The 20,421-nt window shown below is 31.1% G+C and overlaps 1 protein-coding gene across 3 annotated transcripts in view; it reads right to left on the bottom strand.

The window, feature by feature from the left end:
- Window positions 1–20,421, bottom strand: part of LOC145285783 (branched-chain alpha-ketoacid dehydrogenase kinase-like) — a 53,596-nt gene that overhangs the window by 13,221 nt on the left and 19,954 nt on the right. For all 3 annotated transcript variants that reach the window (XM_080134150.1, XM_080134152.1, XM_080134151.1), the window contains 6 exons: window positions 17,996–18,043; window positions 16,449–16,568; window positions 15,029–15,127; window positions 8,180–8,253; window positions 4,435–4,563; window positions 410–499 (listed from right to left, as the gene is read on the bottom strand). In XM_080134150.1, coding sequence (XP_079990276.1) covers window positions 410–499; window positions 4,435–4,563; window positions 8,180–8,253; window positions 15,029–15,127; window positions 16,449–16,568; window positions 17,996–18,043 — 560 coding nt within the window. The remainder of the gene's footprint in view (window positions 1–409; window positions 500–4,434; window positions 4,564–8,179; window positions 8,254–15,028; window positions 15,128–16,448; window positions 16,569–17,995; window positions 18,044–20,421) is intronic.

Genomic DNA, 20,421 nt, shown 5'->3' with positions numbered 1-20,421 from the left:
TATTTGAATTTGTTATAATTCAGAGGAGGTAATCATTAAAATAAAACACAGTAACATCTATTTGTTTTGGATCAACACAGATCAAAGGAGTACATTTTTTCATGGAAAAATGCTTTTCCTCCATTCTTGCTAGTAACAATACTGACAGTAGGGGGGGGGGGACAAACAGTTAACTGCTTCTGATTTTCCCTTATTATATTGAAGCAGTTTCAAATGTTATGCATGGATTAGAGAGAGAGAGAGAAAGAGATTAATTTAGGTAAACATGTTATAAACACAATTTTTTTTTTTTTTTAACTATATTCTTATTCAAACTCCCAGGCAATGCAAAGTTGCCTTGCTAAGAAATAAATAAATTAACAGCAAGTTCAAAATTAAAAACTTATTCCAAGTATTTGCTACAACTTACCGAATCACAAAATCTGTATCATTGTTCGAAATTGTAATAACAATGTCTGGCAAATGATTCAAATTGTCCAAATGACTTTCCACTGTTGCCCTACGAAGAAATAATATAATCTTCAAGTTTTGTGCAATTTTGCTAAACAAAAATAAAACAAAAAAGTAATTGCAAAATAATAACTTGGAGAAAAAAAAAAAAAAAAATGTATAAATTCTGAATTTTTTCATAAAAAGAATGCAAAATAGGGACACTTTGCAAATTGAAATATAAACTGTAAAAGTGATATTCTTCTGTAGGTTGACAGTTTAATTCTCAGTATGGGTGACCGAAAAATACAATTGCAAATTACTTCAGACTTCTAATCAGTCATGGCTGATGAAACAAGAGCATGCTACCTCTGTGAAGTAAATACAGGGTTCCATTCTAAATTCTGTCCAAATTCTCGAGTTCAACAATATAGACCTGAAGAAGGTTACATCGACTGAAATGTTGTGAAAAATCACTCAAGAAGACTCTGATGAATCCAAATAAAGCAAATAATCTTCATCTGAAAATTTCAGAAAAGTGAGGGATTAGTTTCACATGTAAATTTAGTGTAAAATAATCCATTTCCAGGCCATTCTAGTATTTTAGTACAATTTCTTTTTAGGATATTCACACATAATTGTCTAAAAGAATAGAATTCATTTTTTTTTTTTAATTGACAGCTATAAAGTCATTTATTACTACAATTAAAGTTCGAAAATTGAAATACATATCGAAATTTGAAAACTAATATTTCTTGAAGGAAATTTTATAAAAGAATCACAAATTGCATTCATTTTAAACAATTTTTTTTTTAAATAAATGTAGTTTACAAAACTCGATTACAAACTAACAGCCGACAGAAACTGCTACTTAGATTATAATTATGAGTGCTACTAGTCAAATTTTTTACTTTTGCTAAAAAACATTTTAAATTATGGGGGAGACCTTGTTTAAAAATGGATGGCACCAAAAGAGAACTCAACATAGAATAATTATTTTAACACATACAAATAAAAACAATTATTTACTTAGTACTTGGGGTACAAAAAAAGATTTAGAAAAAGATGTCCAAAACATGTCATGTTGAAGTTTTATTTTTATGACAAAAAAAAAAAAAAAACGAATGGACCAGTTTGTTTGTAACCCCCTCCCCCCTCCCCAGGACAATAATTGAGATTTACGGTTTTTCTGATTGTTTTCCAAATTACATGGTGAAATTTCTTATAGGGATAGAGTTAAAAAAAAAAACAATCTGATGTAAAATGGCCATAACATTTTTATCATTACTTATTAAAGCATGTGGCAGGATATTCATTTCTGAACAAAATGGTTGTACCTTGGGGACTTAAAGTGTTTTGGTTTTTAAAATATGGCTATTTTAAATCTGGAAATATCCAAAGTGTTTTTTTATGGTCAATGGGCATTACTAATTAAATAACTTGCATTCATTCTACAAGTCACTTTAAATGCAAAAAAGTTTATTCATAATAAATTCTGTGTTATATCAATGACGCGTGAACATTTTTTTTAATCCGATCACCATTTAATCACAAACAGAAATAAATTGATTTCAAAGGTACTTATGTAAACATTCAGCATTTAAAGAGCTTTTCTTTTTTTTATACAACATTTGTGAAATATCAAAATTTGGGATAATGTAAGATGCCCAATTCCACCATTTTAAATTGAGATATTGAGATTATTTCATTAGAAAACTAAGAAGAGTCCAAACATGAAATTTTTGTAAATGCCATAAGAGAAATTATTAGGAATAATTAAAAAAAAAAAAAAAAAAAAAGTATTTTTAGATAATGAAGATCAAAGTTTAAGGTTCATGTCCACTTGCCTCTAGGATAAAAGTTACATATGGTACATTTTTTTTTTTTTTTACATGGTGGTCACCACTTAGTAAGGCCTGAAAGCCACTCGGGGATAAGGGTTATTGCGTGTACAGTATCAATGGGATAGTATCGTAGTATTCTTTAGTATTGGAGATTTGATAAAGTGTCATTACTTAAGGGGGCGGTTCATCAGGAATTTGTTTATGTTAGACTTGAAGACATCCAATTTGAAGTCAGGTGGGAAACAGGCAAGTGGTAGAGAGTTCCACAAGCATGCAGCTCTAAGAAAGCTTTGTGTATGGAATCTACGTTTTGATTTAGGCACAGATAAAGAGTGGGGAAAATTATTGACAGTGGTTTCAGTTAGAAAGGTATTTATCATGAAAGATTGGCGAGGGAGGACCAGAGATTGGAGCTCAGACGAGCACTTGCCATGGAAATAACGATAAAACAAAGATAGGCTTGCAACATCTCTTCTGTGGGAGAGAGGTTGCAGGGAAGAAAAAAGGGCATCCCCCACTAAGCCACGAAGTCTATTTTGTACTCTGTCAAGGCAGGATAGGCTGTTTTTAGCAGCTCCTGCCCAGATGTGGCAGTAGTATTCCATCTTTGGACGTACTTGGCTTTTATATAGATAGAGAATTGCATCAGTAACGAGATATCTTCTGGAGCGGTAGAAGGATCCTACCATTTTCCCAGTGACCTTGGCAACAGACTTGATGTACATATTCCATTTCAGATCAGGAGTAAAGGTCAAAACTTATCAAAACATGGGGCCTCCACTAGACGAGAGCCATCCATTTCAATTGATACCAGATGGGGATCAGAGCATTGATGATGTAAAGATAGGAGCTTGGTTTTAGATGCATTAAGGGTAACCAGCCACCTCTTCCCCCACTGTACCATGCGCTCAAGATAAGAGGAGAGAGAATCAGAGAGAACTTTTGTCATTTACGGCCTTTGATGTGTTGCCATAGATGGTCGTGTCATCAGCATAGATGTCAACAAATGATTAAGTATGTTTTAGATTTATCCAAGTACGTTAAAATGATGGACAAATAAGCTTTACAGGTGCTAAATTTAAACGTAGTGTCTTCGCAATTCACATATTTGGCAACTTAACACTTAACACTGAAACGCAAGACTGTTGCCTTTCAATTCTGGACTGGCAGGAAGATTCAGCATAATTTGAAACTGATGTCCTCCTGCTTTCAGCCCATAACATCATATTATAAATTTTATCACGTTGAATTTGTAGAGTAGAACCCTAGACTTGGAGTATAAATACAGAAACATTTGTTAAAAGTAATTTTTGTAAATTTATCATCTTTAAGCCCCTTGGGGCACACCTGGCATTCTCAGGAAATAAGTGCTCAGTCCTGCTCAATATTTTGAATATAATCACCATTTCTATTTTCTTTTAAGATAAAGCATTGCAGTTGGTTTTTGTTTTTATAGATGTCTGGCACAAACGCTGACAGAGTAATAATGTAGTTTCAGAATATATTTAGTAAGGGAGGAGTGTCTATCTCCAAAACCTTAGGAGTTTGTAAATAAAAAAACAAAAGTATAACATTATTATTATATAGATGAACAACTAATGTATAAATTATCATGGTTGCAGGGTTAGAATATATTAGCTCAGATTAGGATTCCTAAGATTCCAACTCTGATTACTAAAATTTTTAAATATCCGACTCAGATGTTTAAAGTCTTCCAATATTCATTGATAAATCAGGATTAGATTAAAAAAATCTGACTCATTTTTCTAACATTCGTAAAAATTGGACTGACTCCTTTCGAAACCTGACTCAGACTCTACACACCTGAAAAGTACATGCTAAAGGAACAGAAATAAATAAAAGTAGAAATTAATAACATGAATCAGTAAATAATAAACCAGAAAAATTTTATATTAATCAAACGATGAAACGCCTAAACGGCTCATCTCAAAAGTTCAGTTTGATAATATTTAGACATAATAGTCACGATGAAAATATTATAAAACTTAAATGAATGTATTCTGTTAAGAATGTTGGCCTTCTGGGAGAGAGATAAAAATGAATTTAATAAAATATTTTTTATGTCATGTGTACATTTGAAAGTGGAAAGAAATAAGTTGAGAAAAAGATGAGAATTTTCTGGTATACTTAGTATATTTACCTCATAGAATTCTTTAGAATTTCACCCATAATGTATTCCAATGGTGGAGCAATATAAGGAAAGGTTACATTCAAATGGCCATTCATTCGGACATTTGGAGCAGCACCATATTTGGCCAGGCACACGTTCCTAAGCAAATTTAAAATATAAATATATTATATAAAATAGAAAGTACCATTTCTAAGATTTTGTCAACAATTCCAATTAATGGTCACCATACAAAAGTAAATACTTTAAAAGATTTAATTAAATTTTATTTAACGTAAAAATTATAACAAAATTGTTTTATTGTAGTTTTTTCTTTGTACTGTTGTTAGTATTAATGAAGAGAAAGTTTTGTTTATTTTTTATCCCAACCGTCAACCGAAAATTATGACCAAAGTTAAAAATTAATGTCTTTATCTGCGTTTGGTGTGTTTCGGTTGCAAACTTAAGATATCGATAACATTTATCCTTTGTTCCTATTTACTTGTCTTCTCACGAGGGCAAAGTTAGGCACAAAGTCGTTTTTTGATGTGGGGAAAGATTTAGTTCAAAAACAAAGGAGATTGCATTGAAACAAAAATAAAACTTGCCTCGGTTTATAAGAACTTCTTCATTGACATAGGACAAAATAGACAAAGTGCAACCTCAGAACAAATACTATTAGTACCCTTTGTATTTGCTAAAACTATCATATAATGATTTGATTTTGATTTTTATACCCAAATGTCGTAATAATTTCTTTACTGTATTCTATAAAGACTTTTTTTTAGAAATATATTTAACAAAATAAAAAAATAAAAACATTTCATGTATATGTGGCAAGCAACATTTTATTAGGGTCTTCTTCATGAGAGCAAATATCACATATTGGAGGAGTAACTACTCATCTCCATTATAATTCAGCATTTACTCTGCCGAAGCATCATTTTCCAAAAATACCACATTCAAAAAAATATAAGTGAAGTATGCATGGTCCCCCGTGAATGCACAGTGAACGAGGCATAAAAAAATGATTAAGTTCAGCCCCCCCCCCATTTAGCCCCAAAAGTCCCCAGGGGACGTCAAATCCTGGTGAAAATGCAGTTTTAGGCCTTAACATATGTAAATTTGAGTTCTGCACCACGTAAAAAAGAAATGCCTAAGTCCATCACCCCCTCCCTCCAATTAGCCTCAAAATTCCTCAAGGCTCTTAACATATTTAAATTTGAGTTCAGCACCATGCAAAACTGCTAAATAGACATATACAGAAAATTTTGGACAAATATGGTAAAATAGTCCCAAAAATGGAGTGTTTTTATTAGCCCCTGGGGCACACCCAGGAGTTATCATGAAGTATAAACATGTTTAATGTTTGTGCAAAATTTCAAAAGATTTCAAAGCGTAGTTATTGAAAAAAGTGCAGATAGATAAATGGATAAGGATGAATTTACAGGTCCACCCTCCTTTTGTCAGGGGGGGGGGGACAATAATGATTACATCTGAATCAGATTCTGTATAATTTTAAAATTACAACAAATAATATTTGTTTACTGACAATACAAACAGAAAACATCAAAATACAACTCATTCAAAAAGTTTTTTGTAAAGTCATCACTAATTTAATTGTAAAAAAAAAAAAAAGTATAACAATAACAAAAATTGTCAGCTTTAATAACAATAGTGTAGTATCAATTGAAAATAATTACAAGCAAGCATATACATTCTCTTAAGTAATCTTCTATATAAATAAAATGAACTCATTTTTTCCCCGTCTGATTTTGACATTAATAGGATTAAAAATCAAGATATTTCATGCAAATATAATATGCACAAACGGCAGAACAATATCTGAGGTGTGTTATAGGCTTATTATTTCTCAAATTCCTCGATAACCTTAGATTTCTATACTTTTTCTGCTGAGAAGTCACGGCCAAAATCGGTTAAGATCAATGGAAGTGGTAAAATATTTTCTCTCTAATAAATTCCTCCTCCCCCTGCCACCACTTAACACCGTTTGGGGATCGTTCACAAGGAACAGTTGAGAAGAGAACACCGGTTTGGCTTCGTAGTTCTTTCATGTGAAGTTATTTAAAATCACTAAACTAAGCTGCAGTGCTCTGTGGCGTAGTGGTTAGCGTGCTGGACAATTCACATTATATTTTCACGTTCGCGCCGACCTACCGTAGTCGTTTTTTTTTTTTTTTTCCTTAACAACTGGAATGGACTTTTCTTGGTGGCCGAACTGTTAACGTTGCAGATGTTTTTGTTTTTTTTTCACACTTTATTTTCCTACTTTTACTCATGACTTCGGGTTTGATCCTTCCTACTTACCTACCATAACATTTTTTAAAACCCCCCCCCCCCCCCCCCCCGTCCCGGAAACAAACACTCGGGCAACGCCGGGTACCCCCGCTAGTAGTTTATAAATTATGAAGTATTTTTCTTTTTTTTATATGAAATGTCAATGTACAATTCATTTGACACTTATTTTTTCAAACAATGAAATTAAAAGTCCAATATGTAAAATCATGTAAATTAAACTTGACATCCCATTTACAGTTAAACACCATTTACATTCTTTAATATGACAGGGATCCATAAGAAAATGTTATCCTTTTGTTTAGGGACACAAATTAACCATAATATGTATCTTTTAAGCTCTCTCTAATCCACCCTACCAATAAGCAATGTTGGGCCATGCATAAAATATCCAAATAAATCTGTTTGGTTTTTTCTTTTAGTTAGTTTTTTATGCGTGACCCATTTAATCCCGGCTATCCATTATGTGAAACGGTTTCATTGAGACTACATCATTTTCCTGTTCTAAATATGTATATTTGTGTTTTAACCAAAAGGTCATTAATGTTGTTAATTGAAGATATTATTAAACTAGTAACAAATTAGAGTTACTAAGATAAAGGTTAAAGCATGTTCCAGTTTATCTAATAAAAAAAAATAATTGGATTCTTTTTTTTTTTTTTTAATAAATTATATATAAAAAAAATTTATAAATACATAAGACTTACTTAATGTTCAAGGAGAATTTACTTATGCCAACCATAATTGTTAGTCAAAGACACTATTAAGAATATCATCAGGTGTGCATTTACTTATTAAAGTATTCAGAGGAATAATTGAAATTAATAGAGAGGACATTCTTGAAAATAAAGCATTTTGATATTCATTTATTGTTAGAATATTTTTGTGGATGCCAATGTAAGTGAGAGTAAGGAAATAGTTTGTTTTTTTTTTAATATAGTATGTTGGAATTATATAAATAATGAAATAAGGATGGCCTTAATGATGTGAGGAGAATGAGAGGACGATGAAGAGAGAGAAAGTCTTTGCTACCTTCTTTATACCAGTATATTTTTCTTTATACCGGTATATTTTTCTACCTAAATATTGTATTTCAAAAATATAATTTTTGTTGGTTGTTGTAATTGTTTTTTTGCTCTTACTATGAAAAAGAATGTTTTATTTTCTGAATTTGGTGATTTGCATTTTTGTTGTGACATGTCACGCGTTTGTAGCAAAATTAAAGAATTGAAAGTTTTTTTTTTTTTTAAATGAAAGTGTGTGCACACACGTGTGCATTTACATATTGTTAAACACCACAGAATTATTTTTAATCATACCTTTCTTAATCTTTCAAATAATAAAATATCACAAATACATTCAAATCTAAGATAAATCACTTTTAGGGGACATTAAAAACAATGAAAAGCTGGAGAAACAAAAAATCATAATGAAAAAAAAAAATGTACAAAAATAGACTTACCTCACAAATTCTGCTTTTTTCTCAATATGTTTCTGTGGTGAATAATTTACATTGATAATTCCAACATGATTTGCCTGTAAAAAGAAAAAATTATATACAAGAATAATACATTGGGCATACAATGACACCGTTGTCTCGGCGAATCACCATGCATTTAAACAATATTAGTGCTATATATTAACATTTAATAAAAGAACACAACTGTCCTCCCTCCAATCTTAGAAAAATCTTTGTCGCCAATAAAAATTATACAACGTGAAAATCTTAAAAAATTAAAAATTCTTGAAGCATCATACATTAGAACTCATAACGTTACTATAAATAATATTGAAAAGCAGCAATGTGTTAAAATGTGTTGCGTAGCGTGTAATGGACAAACTTTGCCAATAGTGCCTACGAACTTGTTGACTATATTCTAATTTCTTATCGACTTTATATATTTTAACTTACCATCACTTAACGTGATTTGATGTATATTTTACTTTGCACTTTTTAATTTCCATTTTCGCTCCTTCTCACTTTTATTTCCTCAACACCTGAAGATGATTCATAGACGAATTGAAAGCGCTTGTAACAGTAACAATTCTGGAACCTTCATTAATATTTTCGATTTTGATATAAAAAAGATTATACGGAAAATCGAAAAAATAAAAGAATCATAAAGCAAAATATCACTGTTGCATTTAATAATGTTTGCTTATATATATAGAGAGAGAGAGATTAGTTCAGAAATTAAAATTTACAAAATTAATGATTTAGGAAACTTGAAGTGGATATATAAATATTAATGTTAAAATTACTATTTATAGAACAATCCTAATCAGATGAAAATGCTCAATGTTTGGGATAAAGCATTGGATATAAAATGGGAAAAAAAAAATTTATATAATGTAAAGAAAGTTGGAATTTCCAACATTTATTATTCCATACATGGGATACAAGATGAAAATTTCCTTACTCTACAGAGTTGTAAAAAAAAAAATGGCTCTTATTCTAAAGGAAAAAATAGTTAGCAAAATAAGCAGTAATAGGCTGACTATAATTTTGCTGATCAGCATATAAGATGAAAACTTTGAAATGAGAGAGGGGTAATTTTTTTTTTTTTTTTTTTTTTTTTTTAGAATGATATTCCATGTGAAACCAACATTTGAAGAAGGTAGGAACAGCAAAATCCAATGATAGGTTGAGTGGTAAGCAAAAATTTAAATGTATTAGTTTTTTTGTTTTGTTTTTTTTACATGGTGGTCTTCACTTATCAAGGCCCAGACTTCACTCGAAGATAAGGGTTAATGGATATACATCAGTCATTGTGATTGTAGCATAGTAAACATTAGCCGGAGTTTTGTAACTTTGATTACTTAGGAGGACGGTTCAATAAGAACTTGTTCACATTGGACTTGAAGACAATCAGATTGTAGTCAGCTGGAAAGCAGGCAAATGGAATAGAGTTCTACAGGCAAACAGTTCTAAGAAAGAAGCCCTGTTCATGGAATCTACATTTAGGTGTAGGCACAGATAAAGAGTGTGGGAAATTGTTGATAGTGGTTCTGTAATCCAAATGGTAGAAAGTACGGTTTATAATTTTTGTTTTTCTTACATTTCACAATCCATCCATATTGTAATCACATAATTGGATTACGTATTTTATTTGATATTTTGATTTTAAAACTGATTTTTAAAGCCGAACAAAGAATAGTCAATATTTTCTTTTATTTCTTTTAGCATGTAATTGTTGTCAACAAAGATTTGTATACAAATGTTGTATACCGGGGTGTATAATGAGTGTATATATGTGGCTTGTACATAGAGAGCCTTCATCTTGTTAACGTGTCATCTATTTAATGTGTGTGACATCTTGCAACATATTTCTCTTGTTGATATGTATGTATAATGGGTATTTGTACGTGTGGACATACTGAACAGTTTATAGACAGAAGGATGGATGAACATCTTTTACATTTGTGTTGAAAAAGAAAACAACATACCTTGAATCACAACTATTTTCATCTGTTCTGACATGCTCCTGAAATGTAGTCACATCTCATGAAAAATACAAACAACTAAGTTGTTTTATATTTACATTTATTGTGGTTGTGACCTGTTGGTTTCGAGGTGGCACGCCATTTTCTTCTCCAAAACTACATATGTTCAATTACCCAGTCCAGTGCTTCCATAACTGCCATTCTTCCATCTACCCAACAACTCTCAGTTACAGATTGTCCAATCTATTTTCTACATGTATTCTAAAACTCACTTTCTTTTCTGACGTCAGTATGTAGCATCAAAACACATCACCTGTTGTTCCAAAATGTATTTTGTTTATCCTAAATTCCTAAAATTGTCCCGATACATTATTGATGAAAAAATAATCAGAATCACATTTCATCCATCAAGTTACAATTCTGAAACTAATATAAATATTTATTTCACTTTGATAACATTCTTCTGACATTCTACTTTTATCAATCATAATAATCAATCATTATAATACTTTCCGGTGTTTTCTAGTGGATTGAAAACATAACATGAAGAGAGAGATTTGTTTGTTTTTGCTTATTGTCGAAAAGAATGGCAATAGAGAGAGAGAGAGAGAGAGGATCTGTAAAGGGAAAGGGAGTATGAACAGCCGCTTAAAGTAGTAATACACACGGACGAAAAAAAAATGCTTTGGATAATCACAGATTTCAATGTAGTTCTATTAAAATAGCCATATTTTTCAAGCCAAAGCACTTCAAGACTTCAAAATACTGTTTTGTTCGGAAATGAATATACTTTCAAATGAATTAATAAATATGAATGTACATTATATATTTTAAGAGTTTTAAGCAAATAAAGTGATAAAAATGTGAACGTCATAAAATGGCATTTTAGGTAAGGTTTTGTAATGACCCCGTTTTCTAAAGGCCCGTACCATGATTGTATGAAGAATTTAATCATGAAATTTGGGAACCAATCAGAAGAGGTGTTAATCTTAATACTGTGAAGTGTCAGAAATATTTTTGATCATTTCTTTTTTTGTTGTGTTAAAAATAAGACTTTAATATGACGAGTATCGAACATTTTGAAAAAAATTTCATCGGACACCCACTAGTAAGTAAATCATTCTTTTTACTATCTTTATCAATTAAAAGTATTATTCTATGTTGAGTAGGACCGCAGTAATTGATAATAATTTAAAAGGACCTACTTGAAAAAAAAAATGTTTCTATTTCTTGAGTTTGGTCAAATTAAGTTAGTATTAGCAGCAGCAGCTGTAGTATTAGTCATAGCACAGTATAAACAACACGCGTTCTTTAATTTTTATTCACGAACAAATTAAGAAAAACATGAACATATGAATATAAATGTTCTGATATGTTTAATTAGAGCTATTTTGTTATCAGAATAACATTAGTTTAGAACTATTCAGTTTTCAGAATGTATAATAACAATCCCAACGAATTCAGCATTATGAATCCACTATAATTTCTCACATTTCTGATCGGATTTAAAAACATGGTTAAAAAAAAAACAATAAACTTTTGTAGATATATAGCTTGCATGCACTTTTATTCATTGCATTAGTTTTGAACAGCGATTAAAACAATGTTTTACTGCGAACAGTCACAAATGTTTTTTCAAAATCAAAAGATGTATGAAAATCTCGTTTGTATTACTATACACATAGATTTTGAAAAGTTGTCAAAAAACAAATATATAACAAATAAATGTTATCAAAGGCAAGATAAGTTACTTTTCTACCTAACTGGATATGTTTTTAGTGTTTATATTTAATATAACATGTTTATTCAGCTCGATAAACAGTGTTTACCAATGTATTTGAAAATTTAAAATGGTGGCAGACTCTCTCTTTGAGGCAGTAAGTTTGGGAAAATGAGTTATAAATAAAAAAAAAACAGACAATACTGTTAGAAACTCGCTCAGTATATGTTACCGTGACATAGGCGGATATATATTCGGCAGGTTTTTAACAGTATTTTGTCTAGTTTTTTACTTTTTAACTCATTTTCCCAAACTTACCGTGTGAAAGAGATAGTCGGCTGCCATTTTTAACTTTCCAACACATTGGTAAGCACTGTATGTTTTTTGAGCTGAATAAACATGTTACACTAAATAAAAACACTAAAAACATATCCAGTTAGGTAGAAAAGTAACTTATCTTGCCTTTGATAACATTTATTTGTTATGTATTTGCTTTTTGATAACTTTTTCAAATCTGTGTGTACAGTAATACAAACCCCGTTATTTTTTTTCTACTTATTAAGCGAAAGGTATTTTTACCATCTGCTCCAGATGAGTATAAACGGCCTTCAACCTCGAAAATAGAAATCAACAAATTTATGGAATTTTCTTCAAAATTTCGTAATGCAGTTTCTTATTAAATTAAAACTAAATATAACATTTGCTGACTTATTTATCTGTCGAATACACACACACACATATATATAACTTTCTAAAACACTCTTTAACCCAAACAATAACACTAAATTCGAGTGGCAAGCCCCCCCCCCACAAAATACCTCTGTAAGCCAAATACAAGCGTCTCAAACAAACAAACAAACAAAAAATAGATCCTTCCTTAAAGAAAAATGGACATAAAAATAAATTGATTAACTGTCCTAAAATGCATGAATGGCCTGGAAATGGTGAATTATTTTACATTAAATTTTTCTGAAACTAACCGCCCCCCCCTCTAATATTGTTTTTGTTTCTGTCAAGTCTTCAGTATGTTCACACATAATTTTCCTTAGCCCTACAATTAATTCAAAGTCCGAATGGCAACCCTCCCCATATTCTCATTGCATAGAAACCCTCTTACAACCACACAATGGTCTTAGAAAAAAAATAAAACAAAAAGCATACAGGATTTATCTCCCATAAAAAACCCAGTTAACTGCCCTAAAACGCTAGAATGACCTGTAATGGGGAATTATTTTACATTAAATTCTAAAATAATTTGTTTATCTTTCATTAAAGTTTTTCATGGCATTTCATACATAATTGCCTAAAAAGGTAGAATCACATTTTGGAGGGGTGGTCAGAAGGAGTTAGGTGGGGTTAAACAGAAGGTGTTAATCTGCAATAATACCAAAGAAATATTGCAATATATTCATTTTTAAATGGTCCTATGTTTAGATTCAAGTTTTTTGTACATAAAGCACATTACAATTCAACTTTGAGTTCTCCAACTTCTTTTCTGTTTATGGATACATGGCATTTTTAAGGAATTGCAGCATATTTATGCACATTTACTGCAGATTATTTGGAAACCATGAACATTGGGAGATTTTCAGTTGCATATTCTGATTCCTTGTACAAAAATACACTTATACGGTAAATTTCATTGCTTAGTCTTGTGTTTTAACAAAGATATGACATTTTTACTGAAAAAGTAGTGTAAAAAATGTGACGAAACGCATATGGTCTTAAAGAGGGGAAAATATTCAAACGTGTGAGGCACAAAAATAATCATAACTTCTTTAATTTTAATCAGATTTTTAAAATTTAAAAAAATTCTTTCTTGGCTCATCAAGCTCTTTCTATGTATACCAATATTGAAATATTTTAAGCTATTTCAATTTTTTCATGTGTATTGCTACTTAAAGGAGAAAGCAAAGATACCTTGGTTTGCATGCATGCATAGAGGATACACTAGAGCAAAGAGAGGGAGAGGATGAATTAACTGTCTATTACAAGAAAAGGAAGGGAGAAGACAAAAAGGAAGGAGAAAAAGTGGATTATTAGCAAGTTGGCAGACAAGACACGGGTAATGGGCAGCAAACCTTAGCTGTGCCTTTGGGGCTGCGATATACAATAAGAAAGAAAAATCGGAAGACTATTAGAAAGGCATTTGAAAATGACAGAAGTGATGTGTATATATGCTGAAGAAGTCGGCAAATCTCCGGTATGATCTGATGCTGCGTCAGATGACAGACCGAGGAATGAAACAGCAAATTTTCTGCTGTGTTTTTTTTTTTTTTAAATAAGATGAATGAAAAATATGAAAGAGTAAAAAATAAAGAGAGAATAAGAAATAAACAAGACATTTTTAAGCTGTGAAAATATATCCTGGAAAAAACAGATAACTTGTAAGCACAAATAATGTGACTAAAAGAAAGTATGAACAGTTAAAAAAAAAAAAAAAAAACCCACATATATAAAAAAAGGAAGGGAGGAACTGAGTTTATCCCCTCCTTTTCTTTCTTTCTCTCGTTGGCAAGTAATTTTTAATGAACCTGTTGTGTCAATATGATGAATTTATCTTGGTGAAATTGATTAGTAAAATAAGGTCTCCTGCTCAGTAACTTGATTTATCTTTTGTTTTTCTTCCTTTTAGTTTTGCATACCTCTTATTAATTTTAATAATGATACTGTCTAAGTGTTGTCTCAATTATTTTCACATGTGTTCATTGTTTACCTGTGTCTTCAGAATAAGATATCCTATCCCATATGTTTCACTGTCATTCGCAATGAATTCTAGGGAACTTTCTTGTTACTGACTATATTCCATCGAACCGAACAGAATAAGAGCTATGTAACACATGCGTACACATATATATGTGTGTGTGTGTGTCTGTCTTCATTTCTATATTTATTCCTTTGTAATACCAAAGAAAATTATTCAGTAAGCAAATATTAGCATCAATCAACAGCAGCTGACTCAAGTATTAGCACTGTTTGTAAAACTATTTTAGTATTTTTCAAAGTAACTTTATTACAGATAAATTGAAAAGCGATGACAGTAATGCATGTAATTTTTTTAATTTATAAGCAGAATATAGAAATTAGGTTTTAAAAAACAGAGAATAGAAATTAAAAAACTTGTATTTAAATATGTAAATTTCTTACCTTCTCTTCGTGCATAGCCAAATGATGCTCAGCCAATAATCGAATACCCAGTCGAGATGTCAGAGTTTTGTCCAGAAATATTTTGATTAAAGAGTCATCCTACAAATATAACACAAAACACAATACAAACTGCTTAGGATAATACTATTAAATACAAATTGCTTAGGATAATACTATTAAATACAAATTGCTCATGATAATACTATTAAATACAAATTGCTCATGATAATACTATTAAATACAAATTGCTCATGATATTATAGTTGTCACTACCTATTTACATCATGCCACAAACAATTTATTATGAATAAATGCACAATTTTAGAATGTTTTCATATCCACATGTAACCAAAATATCCATCATTATTTTTAAATAAAAATAAGACAAGCTGTTGGGTCAGAGGTATACATTATCAAATACTAGCAGGAAGACCTGATGTTGCTCGGGATTAATGACAACCCCTGACCCTTTTTACTATGCTCATAATATCATATTTTTACTTAATGCTGAATTAGTGTCTTTAAATTGTTGTTGGCATCCGTCAGTTTAAGAGACTATGGGGTTGCACCTGCAGAGATGGTTGAACACTGTCTTCTGTTGTTGAATAAGCATATCTTCGATCTACATTGTTGATTGCAGACGTCACAGATGAAGGTCGGTACGTCGTGTTGGTGGCATGTTGAATTTTGTTGACTGGTCTTCCTGAACAGTCTTTTGGCCTCCAGCCGTTCTGTCATGGACTTTTTGCTAGTGGTCAAGCCTTTGGTTACCGTTTGTCTCCAGATGTTTGGGCTCCCAGCTGGTAGGGTCAATATCACGTGCTTTCATGTTGTGTTTGCACACGTCGACATAGCAGAGATAAGGATGACCAATATTCCTTTCGCCAGTAGTGAGTTCACCGTGGAGAATGTCTTTTGGGATTCACTCATTGTCCATGCAGTGTACATGGCCTATCCAGCGAAGGGGTCTTTGGCGAAGGAGGGTGAACATAGAGGGGATACTACCCCTTGCTAGCACATCATTGTAACTTTGTTCCTTCAATAAATTTAAAAAATTTTCCGCAGATTATGCATGTGAAAGGTGTTCAGTTTCTGTTCTTGGTGGCCATAGGTTGTCCATGCTTTGCTGCTGTACAGAAGAGTGATGATGACACAGACCATGTAAACATTCAATTTTGTGGAGATGAACTGTTTATTTTCCCACAAGAGAATTGTCAATTTTGCAAGAGTGGGGGACGCCTTTCCAATGCGCTTGTTGAGTTCTACATCAAGAGATAGGTTGTTTAAATAGTCGATTAAATCGATCCTTATCACTTACTCCAGTCTTCTACTAGACCTCCTCTGTAAACTGAGACTGCTACCTCAACTGTTCTACATCTAACCGAGGTCATCTCATGCATGCTTAACACAATTTTCTTACCTTAATATGTTTTCGAGATTCACAAAATCCTTCAGCCAAAAGTGAAACAACATCTTTATGATCATCCAAAAGTTTTCGTAGCGTCACACAGTAATTCTGATCATCTTCAAAATTATGGATCTAAAAGTGGAAAAAAAATTATTTAAATATATCTCTCTAAAATGATATGAAAATATTTTGGGGGAGGATTTGTCAGTTTTTATTCCAAGTGGCCAACAGATTAGTAGAACGTTTGCAAAATGAAATATAATGTTGCAAAATATGATTGTGTGTATAACCCTAATTTACTTTATTTACATCCTAACACTATATTTCAGATAAGTGACAGCAACAACAACTGCAGATATGTTTAAAACAAAAATAGTTAATAGAAATAAATTAAAAAGATTAGAATTAATATCTAAAGGCAGACATGAAAATACAATCTTAGCAAATAAAAATTTAATTGGGTAAATAATCTTAGTTATTTTTGTTAATAAACATTGAAACAAACAAATGAAAAAAAGCCACCATAATTTCTACCATATGATATAAATACTATTTAATTTACAGCATCATCGTATTTGTCCTATGGTGTAAAATGTGTATAATCTTATTATACACACTTGTTTTTGGAAACTACATCTTCATCTTTGCTCTCAATCAAATTATAAGACAAGTCTTCGATGTAGATTATATATATATATATATATATATATATATATATATATATATAGTCTGTGTCTGAAGAATGTTGTCTACCAAACTATTATATCAAGTTTTGGTCTACAGACTTGAAACGTGTGTATATATATATATATATATATATACATTCATATTCAATTCATAATTAACTAACAAAGGTTATTAATTAACCTACAGGTTTTATAAAGAAAAATTAATCAAGTTCTTCTGATGGAAAAAAAAAAAAAAAACTGGAAGCCAAACCAATCAGGAGAGATTTACAAGCAACGCAGAAGCTGAAAAGACTATAGATCTGGTTACAAGTGAAACATGATGGAAAGAGGCCTGCTTTTTGCATCCTTCTGTCATTACGTTCTCATATATGATATGATACATTTGTGTTAATGCCCGTTTCACATATTGAACAATTTAATACTTAAAAAAAAACAAAAAAAAAAACATGAACTTGTTTAACAAGGAATTTATGAAGGAGAGAAAGATTTTATCTTAAAAATACACTTTGAATTATTTTTTCTTCGATATTTTATACTGTAAATAATTTGTTTATTTACTAGAATTAACAAGAGTAATTTTTACAAATCCAATTTATAAAAAGTTATCTCCCCTTTAATTCAGAGAAATAAACTAACTCAAGGACTAAAGAATAGGCGAAAGAGAGATTATGTCAAACATGTGACTAAATTAACCAATGGTTGACCACCTCATAGTAAGGGACTCTACACACAAAAAAAACAAACTCAACATTAACATGAGGTATTCCTTAAGGAAAATATCTCATTTTTTTGCCGAAACGAGATAATGTAATAAGTTTTCCAGCATCTGATATTCTCCATTACAAACAAGGAAAATGTTTTTCAACTTACGATGGGGAATTCTGAGAGGATATTAAAGGCCCGGATGTACATCTCATGCTGTAAAAAAAAAAAAGAAAAATGATAAATTTATAACATGTATTATTAATTAAGACAACTATAAACTATTCATCAGTCACTTAATCATTTTATAACTAGATAAAAGAGGTAAACTCAAAACAGAAGAAAGTTTATTATTATAAGCCTGATTTTTAGTTCTGTTCATAAGTAATTTCTACAAAATGTTTAACACATGTCACAAATTATTAATGAATTGGGGATATGAAAAAAGGTGAACTTAGGGATTAATATGGGCATGTGATAATAAACGAGCAGAGGAATCACCTCCACAAACCTAGTCTGGTGATGGGGAGACAATTGCAGGTCATGAAACTAGTCTAGTCAAAATTAGTTGTTGTTTCAGTGACTAAACAGCAAAGGGAGGGGGGGGGGAGATAATTTATATCAAACATACTCCTCTCTCATAGATCAACCCAAAAGGTAGAAAAGAGGAAATAGACCTGTGAGACAGTTATCAATGACTTAAATGGAAAAATCAGCCAAATAGATTAGTTGTCCTATGGTCTCTAAGAAACAGGTACTACACTGATCTTTGTTGGAGTGGTCACAAAATGCCGCTGATGGCTTAGCATCTGTGAGTTTCGCTTTATACTTAAAAGACCAACAAGCACACGAAAGGACAGAATAGCGTGAATTCAAAATAAATGTAGACACGAGGTCCATTTGCAAATCGTAGATATTATGATCTAGGGGGTATGTAAAAAGTTGTAAAAAAAAATAGTAACCTTCTCGAGACCCCCCCCCTTCCCCCCGAAAAAAGCCTTTCTTGGACATACAAAAACGTGCGCGCCATTTTTGCTTTGTATTTATATATAGACTAGCAGAGATACCCAGCATTGCCTGGGGCAAAACTAACATATTTCTATTAAATCTTCAATTTCTGTCTCTTCTCACACCTTCATTCATCTCTCTGGACACGCACATACAGACTGACACCTTAAAGAGTTCCTTCCCTTTAGTTAGTAGATGGAAAACAAATCTCATCCGTAAAGATATCTGTGCCAGTTTATAAAAAACAAAATTTTTTTTTTTTGTTGTAAGTTTTAGATATTTTTTCATCCGGGGTAATGCTGATCAGCACAATCCAACTTTATGGGTATTTGTTTTGTACTTTTAGAGTTTTAGCTGGACATAAAGATAAGTGTTCTTTATATAATAGAAATTTTTTTTTGTATCAAATATCAATTCACAGAAATTTTGTGGCTGGATATCAATGATAGTTGTTGCGTATAAGAAAAAATAAAATACCTTTTCCAAATTTTCATTTTGTCTGCTACCAACAAGAAATATTTTTTATGATTTGTTGTTTCAAAGTATGAATAAACCAATGTCTATTTTTTTCATGTGATTCCAATTAATTTACGATCATTAGTCAATTCTAACATAGCCAAGTTTTATTTTTCTTTATACTTATTTCCATAAGCATTTATGCAGTTATAACATCTTGTCTGTGAATAAATATTTCTAAATAGACGTTGTTGGTTGATGATATTGAAAATCTAAGAAATGTCAGGGAGGTGGGAAAAATTACAATTAATTTGTTTTTTTCACCTATGAATAAAATACAGAAAAAAAAAATACTTGAAACTCAGTTACGGCTTTAAAAATTGGACATTTTCAACTATTTCCAATCTCGGATATTTTTCATTTCCTACTGATTTTCAGATTTTTACTAAAAACTGTCTTTACATTCTGTCCTTGGTTCAAAGTACAGAAATCCTTCTCAGTTATGTTTTATCTTAATCATAAATTATTTATAAATGAGTTTTTTCTTTTGTTTTTTTTTTACAAGGGAATCACCACTTATCTAAGCCTGGAGACCACTCTAGGATAAGGGCTATTGAGTGTAAGGTGGTCAGCAAGATAATAGCATAGTGATTGGGAATGGTGAAATTGGGTAGAATTTGATTATTTAAGGAGATGTCTAAACAAGAACTTGTTTACATTGGACTTGAAGACACCCATGCTGTAATTAGCTGGAAAGCAGGCCCTTGGTACAGAGTTCTACAGGCGGACAGTTCTAGAAAGTAACTTTGTTTACAGAAATTATGTTTAGATTTAGGCACAGAGAGAGTGAGTAAAATTGTTGACCATTCTTGAGATCGAGATTATCACTATTACATATTAGAAACAAATATATTCCTTCAATATAATTTACAAAGTAAAAATTATAAAATATAATTTGTTGCTTATGTTAATTTTTATGAATAATTAAAAGGACTTTTTTATTAGTTAAAATCTAAACCTATTTTTGTGCTTATATTAATACTTTTTTTTTTAAAAGTCAATATAAAAATTTCAACAAGAGAAGTCAACAAAACTTTCAAAAGGAAAGACAGTACCTTCAAAAAGGTGTC

The sequence above is a fragment of the Euprymna scolopes genome, chromosome 10, assembly GCF_053919585.1.
Source record: "Euprymna scolopes isolate OS-2025 chromosome 10, ASM5391958v1, whole genome shotgun sequence".
NCBI lineage: Eukaryota > Metazoa > Mollusca > Cephalopoda > Sepiida > Sepiolidae > Euprymna > Euprymna scolopes.
This window is presented reverse-complemented; position numbering and strand designations above follow the sequence as displayed.